Genomic DNA, 16,981 nt, shown 5'->3' on the forward strand with positions numbered 1-16,981 from the left:
AGGACAGCTGCTGCTGTGCCCAGGCTCCTGTGCCTGTGACGGACGAGGATCGGTGCTTGGTGCTCAGGCTCAGCACTTCCCCATGTGCTTCAATCGTATCTTCCCTCCGCTCCTCCTGTAAAAGGAGCAGTATGGAAACAAAGCAGTGTATAGCATCCAGCACAGACACAGCTGGGACAGGGAGCTTGTCCCTCTGAACAAGATCATTTGCCCAACTCTGGTGCCTCACAGGGAGCATCAAGCCATCTTTCCCTCTTCTCTAATTTCCCTTTGGATAAGGCAGCCTTCAGAGTGCAGAACTGATAAGGATAAATCAATTTTTGCAGGTCTTCAGCCCAGAGGTGTTGGCTCCTATTACAGCTCCTTTAGAGGAGACAGGAGAGGAGAAACTCCAGTCCTTCCTCTGAGATTCTGTGTACTTTTCCACTAAGTCCATTTAGACTTTCATTTCAGCACTTGCCCTGTTCATTGCAGGGGTGTTGGACCAGTTGACCTTTAAAGGTCCCTTTCAACTCAAACAAACCTATGATTCTATGAGTCTATGACTTTCCTCCAATAATTTGGCATGCATAATCCTACATTCCTCCAGACATTTCAGAATCCAGAGGTGTGGACAGGGAGAGCTTCAGCCTATGGCATACAGAGGAAAATGAGCATCAATTTAGCCCACACAGAAGGTCTAGGCAGGTTCAATGGCCTCCCAGGCCCTGCACCATCTCTCTAAGGCTATGAGCATCATAGAAAGCCTAGAAATGAATCAATATTAAGCTGAAATATACCCAAGCATGCTGGTGAGGAGCTGACATTTGAACTAGACGAACTTAGTGGTCTTTTCCAACCTTAGCCATTCTCTAGCTCTATGATTCTATGGCCAGGGATTGCTCTGTGTGAGGGGGGCAGCAGTGTGGGGCTGGAAGTGGACCATCCCTGTGTGGGTCCGTATCCCACCACCCCCACTTACAGCACAGCCTTGCAGAAGGCACACTTGTTGCCGTACGTCACGCCATCCGTGCCGCAGTGAGGGTTGGACTCCCTTGTGCAGAACACACTCCTGTTTAAGAACTCTTTGCAGATCTGCAAAAGAAATCAAAAATAACAACCACAATAAACCACTGGGTTTCGCTTTCCAAGCAGGAAACAAGATCGCTAGTGTGATCTTCCAGCCCAGAGGCCCAAAGCAGCAGTGAGGCATAGCCTGCTTACTGAAAAACGAAGTCCTGTCACAACTGGCCGAAACAGGGGAAATCCTGCCCTGTGGCTGAGGAGGGAAGCCGTCACCATCTGGGGGCAGCCCTTGGGTCCCAAGGACATGAGTTGGTTCACCTGTGCACACAGGGAGAGCATCAGCACTGATGCAGCCCCGTATCAGCGCCCGGCACCACGCAGCTCACACCACTGCATGGCCTGCGGCTGCCATACACAGGAGTCTGGGCATGAGTTGGTTGGACTCGATGACCTTAGTGGTCTTTCCAACCTTAATGATTCTATGAAGTGAACAGGCATTTGGACAAGCCCCAGTTAGGGATTTAGTTTAAAGGAGTATATCACTCCTGATTTCACATTCGTTGCATGGAGGAGCGAACAGACAGAAGCAATACTGCAAGCCAGCCCTGTGCTGGATCAAACCGTGGGGAGCATGTACTAAACCAGCTAAATCATCCCCTGACTTGTTTGCTACTGTGGCCATAGCTAACACCTCTGTGCTGTGTGAGCATTCTGAAGCACTGGGGCACCTTGGCAGGACCCACTTGCTCCCAGCAAAACCCAAAGCAGTTCAGCATGCACCGAGATCTGTTAGAAAAGCAGTCTTCTAGAGCCAGGAGAAAATGCAGATTCAGAAAACAGAAAGAGCTGCACTAACCTCCTCAATGTCTTGAGCTGCTACACCTAGAATTGAAACAAACAAACAAACAAAGATTTTGTACACATTAGCATTATTTTCTGAGAGAACTGAACCCAAGTCACAAACCCCTTTACAAACTGCAGCACAAAACACACCAGGTTTTCCTTCCTCTGCCATTCTGTGTGGTGGAGGAGGGGTAGGAAATACATTATCAGAATTGCTTTTCAGTATTTTGCTATTTGAAAAATGTTACTAAAATACCATGTAATCAGTCATTCAGCTGCTAACTGCACCGCAGACACATAAACCCATCTCCCTGGCAGGCAGCCACCACCAGGGATGCAGGGAGCTATGTCAGAGCTGAGCCTCTCTCAGCAGAGATTTTAAAGCTTCATTGAGTCTTATGGCTTTTAGGCTCTTGCACCTCTGAATTACAAAACTGGCCAGAACGGTAACAAAAGCACACAGGGGAGATGGAGGAGGAGACCCTGCAGTCAGCATCAGAGCCATCTGCAGCATGGCACAGCCCTGAGGCTTCCGGAACAGCCTGATCCGGATGAGATACAAAGGGATAGCCTGGTGTGATCTGGGGCAGAACAGGCAGTGCCAGACAGTGACAGAGCAAAAATACCTGCTGCAGACACAGGCTCTGGGCTTGGAGACAGTCAGTCCATCCTCTTTGATATTTCCAGCCTGCAATCTTTGCGTGGGGCCAGGTCACAGCCATGGGATGGATCCTATGGTGTCTGACAGAGAGTGGGCTGCACACAGTTCTGCAGGAGCTGGGGCACATTGCAGTGGGACACCCCTCGTGGTTAGGGTGCAAGTTGGGAGCACTGTAGCATCACACTCAGCAGGACCAGTATCCATGACCCCACTCAGCTTCTGCCTGCTGTGATGCCTTTCAGTGTTTGATCGTTGCCATTTGTGTATCTGTCACATCCTCAGCTAGGCTGAAGGGGGAAGCAGCCATTAGGGCTATCTGCATATTATTTACAAAATAGCTCATTAGATAATTTTTATAAATATTGCATGCATCTACACAAGACTTTGTGAGAACGTCTCTTGGCATCTGTTAATTTTATTTGAGATCACAGAGTTTGCTGCTATTCTGCCTGGTGTTGGAAAGAAGCTTTAGCACTGTGATGGAACCCAGTCCCAATTAAGACTCAATTAAAGACAGATGAATATTTCATAATTAATGATGTGTACAAAGTAATTCACCTCTTTTCTCCATGCGCAGCCTGCAATTTTCTCAAGTGAATTCTTTATTCAAATTATTCACAGAAAAACAAGTATAAATAGTTCTTGATCTGCAGTCTTCAATAATGGCCACCACAACGCTTCCACGTTCGGATCAGCTGGACACGAACAGCCCGTGTGCCCTACACATCCTAAACCATCAGCCAGCCTTCCCAGACCAACAGAGAGATGTGTAAACCTCAAGATAAATAAACGCTGGATCCTTTCAATTTGCCCTCTTTGTTCTGGTTCCTTGAGGACATTTGAATTTAATTTTCAAGCTTTTCTCTGCAACATATTTGGAAGCTGAAACTTTCATCTAATTATGCTGCCACATCTCTGAGGAAAACACCAACTTCCAAATGCTTAGAATCAAAACAGGAGCTGATGACCCTGAGGTATGAGTTTCTTCTCTAACTGGTTCAGCAAAACTCTGCAGCAAACATTTCTACCAAAACTCATGATTACACTCTGCTTTGGTGCATTTGCTGAACGAGCTGCTTACAATTTGCTCATTCTGTCTCCCAGTGACACCTCCACAGTGTTATTCACTGCGGAGGCACACGAGGAATGGAAATACGTGACGCGAGCAAGCAAGTCCCACAGATATTTTCTACTTGCTCAGCTTTCTCTTCAAGCCCGTCATCCAGTGATCAAGGCTCCCCGAAGTTGCTCTTGTCATAAAGTTTCTTTCTAGGCTACAGAAATATAACTTACCCGAGAAGAACGACAGCAGCAGCAGCAGGCTGAGGAGCACCGAGGTGCCTGTTGCCTTCATGCTGCTCTTTTAGTCCCCGGCAATCGACCAGTTTGGGAGGTGTTGTCACAGCCACAAGCCCACAGCGTGCTCGTAGCCCTGCCTCTGTGTATTTATGTACCTATCCGCTGCTGCCCTCATTCCTCACCTTAATTGTGAGAACTTCTCCACTTCGTTTCTAGAGCCATTATTGGTCCTGGCCGTGTTTATGGTGCTTTAGGAATGCCGCCCTGTCCACATCAAACTTAGAAAGGACTAATTACATGAGTGATAAACTTGGGCCTGTAATATCTTTGTGTTGGTTTTTTTTTTTTTTTCTGAATAGTCACAGGATTCTCACAAGGGTGAATTTTAAAAGTGGTGATTCATCGGGGAAGCTGGTAATTTTCATTCTCTGGGTCCTCGCTGAATGCCAGCTCCAAGGCTTTGAGCACGGCGTGATGACACTCACCAGACATTACGAAATAAATCACAGCATGAGAATGTGTTGTCTGTGAAACCAATTATGCGTTGTTCTCTGGCTATTTTTGAGGATGGTTCTAAATTTGTTGGGTTGGGGCGGAGAAGCACACCGGGGCTCTCATAGCTGTGTGCAGTCCCACATAGGACAGCCACCTCCCCTCCCTGAACTATTTAAACTATAGCTGTCAATGTTTTCCAGTTTTACATTCACAAACATATGCTAGGGCTCTATTTCCACAGCAAGCAGCAATTACAGGAATTTGGTGGGGAATCAGGAGACTCACTCTATTTCCAGCTGATTCTGTGTAAAGAGTATAGAATCAAAGGATCGTTGAAGTTGGAAAAGACCACTAAGATCAGCCAACCATCAGCCCATCTCCAGCCATCTCTCCACCAAGAGTAGCATTTAGTTGCACCACTTGCTAAATATCTCTTCAGATAGGCACAGCCTTTAAAATTTCAGCAAGAAATTTTGTTAAGAAACAAGTGTTATGGGAACACTCTTTATAGACAGATCTTCATATTCACTTCCCCAGCAAATTTTGTAACTGCAACCTACTGTATGAAACCTGCTTTAGCAAGGGGTTGAACTCGATAATTTCCAGTTTCACTTTCAACCTCTATGATTCTGCTATTCCAACAAAATGTCACACAAGAATGGAAAACAAACAAACAAAAAATGCACTTCAATATATTTTTCTAGCAAACAAGGATTTCCCAAACATCCTCAACTAGCAAGTGAGAGTTTCTGTAGGAGAGCAGTGCCATGACCGCCCTACACCTGGGAAAGCATTAGAGTTTGCAGCTCACTAGACACCATAAAACCCACATAACAGAGGAACCGCGACTGACAGGTGAGTTCTCAGACGTCTATTAGGGTGAGCTCACAACACAGCTTCTCATATAATTTACAAGCCCGTCAGCCGCAGTGCCATTCAAAATCATGCTTAGTTCTGCCACTCGCAGAATTCTGTGTTTGCCTTTTCTAGCTCCAGACTCTGCTCGCTGCCCCAGCACTAATACCTCAGCTCTACAGCTATCCAAACGTTTCATTTGCTACAGCATAGCTGACTGGGAAAAGCCTTAGAAAACATACCACAGGGACCAGTCCTTTGCGGGCTGGGAGGAAGAGACTAAATTAGCAAAGTGGTGATTATCTTTATCACTCCTCTTTGCACTTCTTATAACCTATGAAGCGGGCTGCTTGCTGCTGTAGGTTGTGAAGTTCAGTCTCTCTGATTTCTCAGAAAAATGGGAATGGAACGGGACCGGACAAGACAAAGGCACCTGGGATTTGCCTTACAGAGGAATGGCTGGGCAGAGCCTCACTCTTACCTAGCCAAGTATTTACCTGCACTGGGCCAACCTCTGGGCTTACTTGATAAGACATTTTTCCATTCTCTGAAGAGTTTTTGTCTGTACAGCCACATGCTCTGCACTTGCCTTTTGCCCTCCCTTTCCCTGTAAGACATCAGCCCTTCTTTGAACTTTTCCAAAGCCTTTTTTTGCTCCTGAGCAGGTACCAGGCTTGCTCCGGCACACTGTGGAAGAGGCCTACCATGGGATCTCATTGCTGAAGGCACCCTCCTGCTCTGACCAAAACTCCGTGATAATTCAACAAACCTCCTGGCCAACGAGACATTACAGCTGAGCTGTGTCCTTCACTAAAGGTCTCTGCTCACTTTCAGTAGTGGCTTACGCTATTTCTTGGCTATTTTTTTCCTTTCTAGGCAGATTAGCAGGGAGCACACTCACAGCTCTCCAGCTTACCTTTTCTCACCAGCAGGCACAGAGCACACTGTGGTTTGCACTGCCTGTACTAATAGAATAAACATTTCAAAGTTCCATCCACCTTCCCAGGATGGAGCAGTGCCCTGACACACTATTAAAGGACAGCTTTTCATCTTCTGGTGGGAAGCACCCATAAGATTTCTAGGTCAAGATACAGTTTATTTCAGGCAATAAAGCCAGAGGAAAACTTGGAAGTCACAGATTTTGTCCTCATTATCAGCCTGAACAGCTGAATGTCTTCCTACGTAATGAGAGAATGGGAGGTGGAGAAAAGAAGGAGAAGGTGACATGAGTGGAGGCACTTGGGACTTTTCGCCTGTTGTTTGCATACTCATTCCTTGACTCACCCGAAGAGATAGCGCATCACTGTGCGTGCTCACATGCATCACCCATACATCACCTTTCATTGCAGATAGAAACTACCTTGGATCTTCCAAGCTCACCTTCCGTCCTTTCTTTCCTAGGCCTGAAGAATCCCAAACCTTTTCCTGAAGAGTCCTTTCTCTTTCCTCTGCCTCAAACATTCTTAGTACAGCTTTTCAGATCTCTTTTCCAAGAAACCTGAGCCCAATCTAGTTTCTCCTCTGGTCCTCATTAGGCTCATTACAGCCTTGCCCAGCTGGATGCAATTTTCTGCTGATCACCACACTCTCAAGGGACACGCCCTTCAAGGAAGCAACAGTTCCTAATTTTCTTCCTTGTGAGATATAGCCTCCTCCCTTTGCCATAAGCCTCCTTATAACATGCTGCCAGACTTGCCCATTGCCCAGGTGTATCAAAGCCATGTTTCCTCCATGCCAAGGCTCCCAAAAGGACTGCTTCCTCCAAGGCTCCGTGCTTCTACAAAGCCCCATCCTGACCCTTACAACAAATCCATTTATGTGTAGTAAGACACAGAACTGGGGAGAGCAGCAGTATTTTATAGCAACATGTTTCCTCTTCTGATGGTTTGGAATGGGGTGACGCACTTTTGTGAGGGCTTAGGCTTTTGTGTGATGGGCGTTGCACTTTGGTCTTTATTGTGGTTTATTTCAAAACTTCTCCTGCCTGACAGATAAGTGCCTAAAAGCCTAAAGACTTTTACCTCTGCCCTGGAAAAAATAATAAAAACAATAAATAAAAAAACCACACCAGTTCACAGCAGTGAGAGTTGCTGGCTTTGATTTACTGATGGGTCAATTCAGAAAGCAGCGTACAACAGGGAGCAGGGAAGAACATGTTGGAATTGCAGGCTTTGGAAGTGAAAGATGAATGAGGGTAAAGGTTGTGCTCCAGCACTCAGCATTCTCCATGATGCTGGAGAGACAGAGATCCATGACTCCTCCTGCAGACAAAGGAGGAAGCCAAAATCAGTGACATGGAAGGTGGTTTTATAGCCCTGATGGTGACACTGCTGACTTTACATGGACAAGGCAATGCCCTGTGCTGTTCCAGTTACACCTTCACCTCTCTCCTGATTCCCCAGGTTACACGTTCTGTCATGTTAAAGAGATCTGGGACAAACCCTGTAATTTTGGATATTTCCTATAGTTAGCATTCAAATTACTGTCACAAGGAGTGCTATGAGCCTGCAAATGAGAATCTGAATTTAGTGATGAGGGGAGGATAAGGCTCACCTGTGTTTAAGATCTGCAGTGTTTGGGGAGGACACAGCAGAGGGAGTGCTGGGGTCAGGTTGGGGATGAGGACAGATTTACCAAGGGGATAACGGGAGCACAAGGGCTCCCTGGCAGCTTCTGCCTTTGTACTGCAGCACAGCAGTGGTTTCATGGCTGCATGGGGAGCACTGTACTTACAAAACTGCAATGCAGAAGTGGCATTTGTTCCCATATGTTATGCCGTCAGAGCCGCAAAGGGGCATGTACTCTTCAGTGCAATAGAGATTGGTGCTCTTGAATTCGCTGCAGTCAATCTGTAGGTAATGGAGCAAGAACATATTGAGAAGCCTTTGTTTGCTGTGTTTTGCTACATGAGTGCTTAACATTTATGTCATGGCAAAGCAAAAAAACATTTTTTCAGTGCAGGCCCCTGTTGTTCTAGCAACTCTGCAAATCCTAATGCGCTTGCCCAGCAGAGCACAGAGTGAGAAGTCAGAGGGAAAGATTACTTAAATCTACTCTCAGAAGCAGTGACATAGCCAAAGCAGTGCTCCCCAGCTGGCTGCCCACTGCTTGCTCTGCTCTGGTTCAGCAGCCAGCAGAGCGGCTGCCAAGAAGCAGTGTGTCTCAAACGGCACGGTATGAAGTCTTCCCACCCAGTAATGACAGCTGATGCTGTATGAGCCCCACACTCACCAGGAGAAGCAAGCACCTCTAGCACAGACACCATCTGAACTATGCTGTCAATGTCAACCCCTATCAGGAGCTGTCCAGGTGAGGCTGATGCTGGAGCCAGGGGTTTTGTTCAGTGTCCCCTGACTCTGGCATACTTGAGCTATTTTCATCAAATCCTTCTTCCAGGACAAATACACCAGCACAGTGCAGACATTGCTATTACATCGTTCTGACTCATTGAATTTGTGTTGTATAATATACTTTAACAACAGTTCATAGTGCAGACTTTCAAGCTTTACCTCAGGGTGTTTTCCAGCAGTGAGCAGATCTATGTCCTCTCCATTCCTTGGGGAAGAAAGCAAGTTGAGAACTAACCAGCACAGCACAGTCACTCCAGAAGCCTCTACTCCCCAGACACCAAAGCCCAGATCCCAGCACTCACGCCACTGCTGAGCAGAAGGTGCACTCGTTGCTGTAGGTGACCCCATTGGTGGCATAGAGCGGGTTGTATTGCTGGCTGCAGGCTGTCCCCAGACCACCAGTTGCTCTCATGTAGCCAGTGCAATCAACCTGAAACAGCCACAGAACAACACTTCAATCTGTGTAATGTTGCGTGGTGTGAGAGGTATCTCCCATCCCCAGACTCATGGTGAGTGGGGCTGTACGGAAATGTGAGCTGCCAGCCCAACACAGTGCGGGCAAGGGAGACAGACAAGTGAAATTCTACCTTTGAGGACATCAGTCCAGCAGGATCCTGGAGAGGAAGGGTTCACAAAATGGGTTTTGTTGGTGTCATCTTGGGGCTTTCCACCCCAAATGCCACCACACAGGATCTGTGCCTACCATGCCCTACATGGCAGCAAGTGCTGCTGTGAAATGTCTGCTCCACTTGAAAATGGAGCTGACGCTCACCTCGGTGTTCCTGCCATTACTCTGAGTGTACTGAAGTGAAAATTGTAGCATTATGTTAAATTGCACAGCCGGAGTGTTTCTTTACATTATCTCTCTAATCTAAAAATAGAGACACTTCTCCACATCGTGGTAGCTCCATGTATTGATAAACAAACCTCAGGGTAGATATTCTGATGGAATCCTTTTTTTTCTGTGACAAAATTATGATTTAGTCAAAATCCAGACTTCCTTGGGGAATTTCTTAATTTCAACAAACTTCTATTTAAGTCTAAGGGGAACTATTTCAACAACACCAAAGCATTATTGAAATCAAAAGATTCTGTTTTGAAGTCAGCTGTGCTACACAAGATGACATCTCAAAACTCACCACTGAAACAGATTTGCATTGTTCAAAATGAAATTAACACACATATATATGTATCTTGAAGACCTGAAATTCTCCCTTTCTATTACATTTCCGATGGGTTTGGAGCTGTACATTTTGAACACATAATTAGTGCTGGGAAGGGATTCTGCCGTTGCTTTACACAGTGGCTGAGCTGGGACCATACCTTCACACACCTCCCGTCGTGCTTCTTGTCAACCGTCCCACTCCAGCTAGGAGAGAAGGAGAGGAAGGGTTAACCTGGTGGTGCCATGGAGTCACCTCAGTCATCAAGCCTGTCCACTCCCAGCCCCACTAATTAATCAGACTCAGGAGTTTTGACAAGGAAGAGACACAGCCTGCACGTTGGGGAGGCAGAAACAGGAGAAATGAAATCCACCCGTGATTAGTCACAATTCAAAAGACTTTTGGCTGCCACCTGAGCCATCATGATGGGTAATCGGGTGATCCGTACTCACAGGATTCGTCTACAGAGTGAGCACTCGTTGGGATAGGTGACGTTATCAGTGCCACACACAGGCTGGTAGATCCTGGGACAGGCAAGGTTCCCGCTGCCTGACAGCCGGTACTCACTGCAGGAGGCCTGGGAAGAGCACAAGTGGGACAGTGTTGAACGGGAAGGAAGGGTCCGCTCGTGTCCATCATGTTTTCCATGCATAGCCATGCTACAGGTGGACATTTTATTCTCTGTCATTCCTCCATGGTGAAGAAGTGGGAGCAAATCACGGTGTTCCTTACAGTATACATGAGCACAGTTTCGCAACTGAGGCTTTTGGCACAGCAGACACACAACTGACAAAAACGATCGGTCCTTAGGGAATCAGGCAGGGGAGATATGGAGGCAGTTAGTGAAAAGCTGTGCGGACTTTCTGCTGGCACGCTGTGCCACGCCAGCTCCCACTCTGCATTATTAATTGCCAGTTCTTATCACCAATGTGGCACGTTATCTTTCTCTGACAAAGATGTTTTCTTACTTGCTGGGGGAAAAATGTCATATAATTCCTGGGGGCCCTTTTTCTTCTTCCTTTGTTAGTTTATTTTCTTTTCTTCTCCCTCAAGACTCCTTAGGATACGGTGTGAGTATGAATTATTCATCTATTCATAGAAACCACAACTAAATGATGCAGAAGATCTACTACTCACCCATTGCTGACCAGGAACAAGATCTGGAAAAAAACAGAGATTATAAAATGCAAAATGTTGCAGCATCCTTGATTAAAATTCATCTGGAATTATCAATTTCCCTACAGAGACATCACATATATATATATATACATATATTTTATCACTGAGAATTACTTGTTTCCTAAATATTTTATCCAGTTCAAATAAGCAAGTTATATCCTATGATTAAAAAAATAGCAATTTTTGGTGAAAATATTAACTTTGACTCACTAAGGAAGAAATAGGGTACAAATTTTCTCTCTTGAGCACTATGAGACTTAGTGGGGATAATGAGTTCATGTCAGATGGAGGCATCCTGCTAGAGTTACATAAATATTTGCACAAGGATAAAGATCATTAAAAGAGAGCTCATGTTTTACCAAACCACCACTTCTCCAGCAGGCTGAGCTCCCTTTTAGGATTCTAAAGGCATCCGGAGCCACATTTAGTTCAGTAGGAATAGAGATACAAGCAGAGAATGTAACAAAAACAACTTACTAGGAAAGGAGCTGAGAAGCACTAATCCAAGGAGGGCAGCAGCTCTCATTGCCTTCACGGCAGAGATGGCTGTGCAGCCTGTTACTTGCAGACCTGTTGCTCTTGAGGTCAGCAGAGATATTTCTCTGCCTTCGCACTCCAGACTTTATACATCCATCTTCTAACCTTATGAAGTCATCAGCTAAAGTAATTATTTGCTCTGTAAACTAAAAAAAATGTATTGATTATTGAGTTGAGCCCTAAAGAGTGGTTGTTTGTTAGAGAGATGTGCAGCGGAATTAGACAAAAATGTGAACTACACCCAGCTTGTTAAGAAAGGCGCCCTGCTGTACAGTGAGTGATTTATGCTGCCCAAACAACAGCACTGTCTCAACACTAGATGTTGTGAAATTACGTATGGAAGTTGGCAAAGCAAAAAAGCTGATTTGTTGAAAGCGTTTGAGCTTGTGCATGCTCCATTACACACGCTACGCCGTGTTTGGGCTCCAGAAGACTTTTATGGCACAGCAGAATTGAACGTCCTCCACTTTTACAGAAATGAAGTCTGGGGCTTGGCAGGCAGCAGCGTCTTTTGAAGATGCTGAGGGCACAATGAATATCTCCACAGTCTCCTTTGTACTTCACTGGTGCACTTGATTTCTCACTGAGGGGACTGAAACAGTCATCACAACAGAAAAGCGTTACCTAAGACTTCACAAGTTTAAGAGGCACGTCCATGTAGAAGGAGGAATTATTCATCTGTTGGCAATCAATGTGAACCCGATTAAGAAACAGTGAGAATAGCAAACCTTAAAGCTGAACGTTCTTTCATCTCACTGGAAAACAAGAGGTGTTCTGTGCAGATGAAAAGATCTTGCTTAATGCTCGGGTAATGCATAAAACTATTGCAGCCACAACAAACAGAAGATGAGTCCACACATCCCCCCTTCTATTACACCACAATAAATTTACAGCATCGCGTTCCCTAAAACATACCTTTCAGCTAAGTGAAGAACAGAGGTTTCACTAAGTAGTTCAACACTGTCACAGATATATGGCAAAACAAATATCTCATAAAACACATTTTTGATTGAAGGTTGTAATGAAAGAGAAGTGAGGAATGGAACACATTTATGCTTTAGAAGGAACCTGATCCACATACGTGGCCTTAAAGGCATCCTACATTTTAAATGGGGAACCAGAACCGTTTTTCTCATTATCCTGGGAGGTGCTCAAGCCTTAGCATGGGCACATAAATCATAAAAATGCAGCTGAAAGCGTAAGGAGCTGCAGTCACAAAATAGAGCTTGTAGGCTTTGGCCTGTTCATGTCAATGAAATCATTTTCCTGAAAAATAAATGAGTAATGTTCTTTGGAGCTCATTCACAAATATCAAGAGTTGAAGGGTTCCTTTCAAAGCTGTTTCTGTTGTATTCTTAGCATGCTGAGCGACGTGACTGTCAGATTTCTTGAACTGATCAGAAGCATATTTGGAAGGCAAGCAGTAATCACTGAAGCTTTAATATTGGTTTTTTCCAGGGACAAGAATGCCTGAGCTGAAAATAAGGCTTCCTCAAACTTTGCACCAGCCATCAACAGAGATCAAGGAATGGCTTAGGTTGGAGGGGAGCTTAAAACCCAGCCCGCTCCAACCCCTGCTGTGGGCTGGCTACTCCCACCAGCTCAGGCTGCCCAGGGCTCCATCCCACATGGTCCTGAGCACCCCAGGGATGAGGCATGCACAGCTTTGCTAGGGAGATAGCATTGCTGCTTCTGCAGAGAGGCTACAGGAGCACAACCTGTTCCTTCTTCAACCTATGACCCCCCATCCAGGTCTGGCAGCCCTGGATCCTGAAACCTGTGCTGCTTTTCTCTGTTCTCCCAGGCTGAGCTCCATCTCCTTCTTGGAGAGCTTTAGGATATGGTGGAGAACAGTGTCATCCTCCTGTGTGGCCAGCACCTGTCCTTGATTAATAAGCTCCTTCTGGGAGACCTTTAATCCTCTGAATGCCTAAGAATACAGCCAGCCAGCCAGCCCTGCACCAAAAGCTCCATCAGAGAGAGGCAGAGGAGCAAGGACAGAGCCTTACTACAGGGCCTATAAATCAGGATGAGATAATTGGTAGCGGTTAGGGCAGGGCAGCTGGGTGAAGTGTTACGTGGGATTGCATAAAGAGCTTGATTAATAAGAAACAGAAGGGAATGGGATAGAAATAATTGCTGATCAGCAGATGGGTTGACGCAGGCATTAGGAAGAATGAAAAACAACTGTCTCAATGCATTTGGAGGAGTGAGCTTCAGGAAATGCCATACACATGTTGCAAATAGGAAGAGGAAGATGAACACACCTGCCCAAATCCCTGTGTGCTGCTGGAGTTTCATGATGGTGGGTCAGTAAAGTGAGTTTGAGGACTATTTCTAGCCTTTTTTTCTAAAGATGTGAGATCTGCTGAAAAGATCAAATAAAACTCTTTCAGCTATTTTAAGTTCCAAGATGGTAATTGTATTCAAGAAGATTATAGCCACATGAGAGGGAAAACACTGGCAGTCACACGATGCATTCCCTTGTGCTTCAGTAAATTTCCTGTAACCCTGGAAATTCTCCCCAGTTCCCAACTCAGCACCATGCCATCATCAGTGTTATTTTCTGAGAATCTTCTCCTCTGCTTTTGAGATTCTCTATCTCAAAGAAATCCATAATCTGTCATGACCTAAAAAAGATTTTCATTAATTTTCCCTGCTTTATGGGCTGCGCTGCTGCAGGGACGAACGCACGACACATTTCCTTCCCCTGCTTCTGGACCCACTGCAGGATGGAGCAAAACACATTGCTGTTACTGGAGCGATGCACACGGGGGCAGGACTGGACCTCCTATGAGGATGGGAATTCAATTTAGAGCGAGTAAAGCCCCTGCTCTAAGCCGTGCTCTTGTGATATTTCTCCTTGCAGCTCAGCTATCTGATCGCTGCCTGCATATCTCCTGCTGCTTAAGCACAGATGATATCTCAGGGAAGAAGGGTGTCTGGAATTATTTGGCTTATAGCAACGAGCTCAGGATCTGGCCCAGCACATCCCAATCCCTCAGCTCCATCACTGCAATAGCTGTGACACAGCCAGACCCCAAAACAGCATCTCCAGGCGGTTTTATTTTAAAGCGTAATTTTATTTTTCCCCACACTGACAAACCATTTGTGCTGATGAAGCCCTGGGGAAAAGCTGCATCAACAGCAAAGTCTAGACTGGCCCGACGTGTGTTCTGGCCGGCAACAAGTAGAGAAATACATAAAACAGAAGAACTGATATAAAATAGAGCAGAACAAAATAACTGCATCAATGTGTTAATCAGTTCGCAGGGTAATTGAATGGCATTTCCTAAATTCACTGTCACCAGATTATGACACAGAGTGCTGAGGTACCACTAAGGAACCGTGCCATAAAGCACCTCGGCCGGCAGACACTGTTTTCTGCCTGGAATTTCCTGGAGGGAGAGTTAGATTAGTAATGATGAGAGGATATTGTGTTGTATTGTGTCAGGATTTTATTGAGCAGCAACAACAAAATAATGATTGTCAGCGATGCTTGTGACAGAACTTTGCCCTCCTCATCATCCTGCAGAGCTGGGCCTGGTGCAGAGGTGGGGGGAATTTTGGGGTTCCATGCTGCTTTCCACCACCTCCTCAGCAGTGCAGCTCCATGGCAAGATGGAGATTTGTCCCATCTCGGCTCACATTTTCCCCTCTATGACCTGGATTTTGCTGTTCAGAGGACACGGCCCCTGCAAGATGCACTTTGAAGACTGCTGGGACCCTGAGAGGAACTGGGATCATCCCTTGTCTCCAAGACAGGAAGGTTCCTTGAGGCCCTCCTCATCCTCATCGCCCTCCTCATCTTCACTTTCATCCCAAAGAGGGGCTTGGCACTGAATGGTTGCAGAATTGGACAGAAGCTGTCTCCCTTAGGAGAGCTGCTCTCTGCTCTCTGCAAAGTGACACATTGTCACTTCAGATCACTAACTATTTGACTGTGAGCCCGCTGCCCGTACAGCACGCCGCACTGCCGGCACTTTGGTGTTAATGAATAATGAATTAACGCTATGACTCTGAGCCCTTCCTTTCATCAGCCAAGATTTCCAGGGGCCCAAGGATCTCAAAGGATTCTCTACAAGCGACAGCTGACGTAATTAACTACAAGCAGCAGCTAAGTGGTGGGTGAGGTGATAAACGGCTGTGGCAGCTCCTGTGTGCGGTCCTCTGAGCATCACGTAGTGTACCGTTTCCCACCCCCGCGAGCACCGTGAGCTCAGATGCAGGCAGGCATATCTGAGAATCACAGAATCATCAAATGGTTTGGGTTGGAAAGGGCCTAAAAGCCCATCTACCCTAACCCCTACTGTGGGCTGGCTGCCCCCCACCAGATCAGTCTGCACAGATCCCCATCCAACCTGGCCTTCAGCTCATGTCCAGGGATGGGGCACCCGCAGCTCTGGGCAGCAGTGCTAGTGTTACACCAACCTCTGAGTAAAGAATCTCACCTAAATCTTTCCTCTTTTAGTTTAAAGCCTCTCTCCCTTATTCTATCTCTATCAGACCATGTAAAAATTTGCTCACCTTCCTGGTTGCAAGCTCCTTTCAAGTACTGGAAGACTGCAATGAGGTCTCCTCTCAGCCTTCCCTTCTTGATGTTGAACATACCCAGTTCCCTCAACCTTTCTTCATAAGAGAGGTGCTCCAGCCCTCTTATCGTCTTCATGGCCTCCTCTGGACCTGCTCCAACAGTTCCACATCTTTCTCATGCTGGGGCCCCAGGCCTGGATGCAATACTGCACGTTGCTTCCAACGAGAGCAGAGCAGAGGGGGGCAATCACTTTCCTCGCCCTGCTGCCACCCCTCTGTTGGTGCTGCACAGATGGGAAAATATCCCATCCTCTGCTTCAGGAGGCAAAACAGGTGGCTGCAGAAAGCCTTCCCACACCTATGGGTACCCACCACCACTTTATTTTCAGCTCCTAAGGGGTCAGACAGTGTCTGTAAAGGATGGCCTGAACATTGCGCTGGGTCTCATCCCCAGCAGAGGTTTTCTTTTGAAAATCTGGAAGAAAGCAGAAGCTCATGGCCTTTTGGAGGGGTTCATTTCTTCATAAATCAGACAATCCATTATTTCTCCTGGTAATTTACCCATTAATAACCACACCCCAGGACTGTTGCAGTGAAGCAATCACACAGCATCTTTAAAATAAAAAAAACCAAAACAGCAGCATGATACGTAGTATGAAAGCAAGACATAAATGCTGAAAGATTTTTTTATTGAGCATAATTTCAGGCTTTATCAGGAGCTCTCAAAGTTCAGAATGAGGCTTTGTGCAGCATCCACAATAGGGGACACAGCCAGGGAGAGTCCTTCTGTCCGAGCTGGAGCCTGGTGGGCTGTGATGTGAGCACTGTGCAGGGCACAGCAAAGTGAGAGCCCAGTGAGTTCTGCAGAGAAAGAACTCAGGACCTCAGAGGCAGAATCTCTGCACTTCTGCTGTGCATCCATCCCTCTGCTTAAGGATACATCACAGAGGAACTTAACCAAAACAGAACATTTGGAAAGCTGTTCTAGCTATTTCCTCTTATTACTAACATTCAAAGACATGATAAAGACTTAATTTGAAAGAAGAACAAATAGTCTGTAG

At 46.1% G+C, this 16,981-nt stretch overlaps 2 protein-coding genes across 2 annotated transcripts; both read right to left on the reverse strand.

Moving 5' to 3' along the window:
* On the reverse strand, positions 1 to 3,899 carry LOC122185714 (serine protease inhibitor Kazal-type 6-like). Its single transcript, XM_042881757.1, has 4 exons — positions 3,803 to 3,899; positions 1,862 to 1,887; positions 962 to 1,074; positions 1 to 115 (listed from the first exon to the last, which is right to left on the reverse strand). The coding sequence occupies exons 1-4, from the start codon at positions 3,861 to 3,863 to the stop codon at positions 70 to 72; spliced, it is 246 nt and encodes an 81-aa protein (XP_042737691.1). The 5' UTR covers positions 3,864 to 3,899; the 3' UTR covers positions 1 to 69.
* Positions 3,900 to 7,373: 3,474 nt separating this feature from the next.
* Positions 7,374 to 11,484, reverse strand: LOC122185752 (double-headed protease inhibitor, submandibular gland-like). The gene is made up of 9 exons (XM_042881809.1): positions 11,479 to 11,484; positions 11,328 to 11,379; positions 10,809 to 10,831; positions 10,124 to 10,248; positions 9,832 to 9,877; positions 8,811 to 8,938; positions 8,668 to 8,713; positions 7,892 to 8,007; positions 7,374 to 7,419 (listed from the first exon to the last, which is right to left on the reverse strand). Exons 1-9 carry the CDS (start codon positions 11,482 to 11,484, stop codon positions 7,374 to 7,376), a joined length of 588 nt encoding a protein of 195 aa, XP_042737743.1.
* Between the last annotated feature and the right edge of the window lie 5,497 nt (positions 11,485 to 16,981).

Source organism: Lagopus leucura, unplaced genomic scaffold, assembly GCF_019238085.1.
Source record: "Lagopus leucura isolate 7727_CA_CO unplaced genomic scaffold, USGS_WTPT01 Super-Scaffold_100030, whole genome shotgun sequence".
Taxonomy (NCBI): domain Eukaryota; kingdom Metazoa; phylum Chordata; class Aves; order Galliformes; family Phasianidae; genus Lagopus; species Lagopus leucura.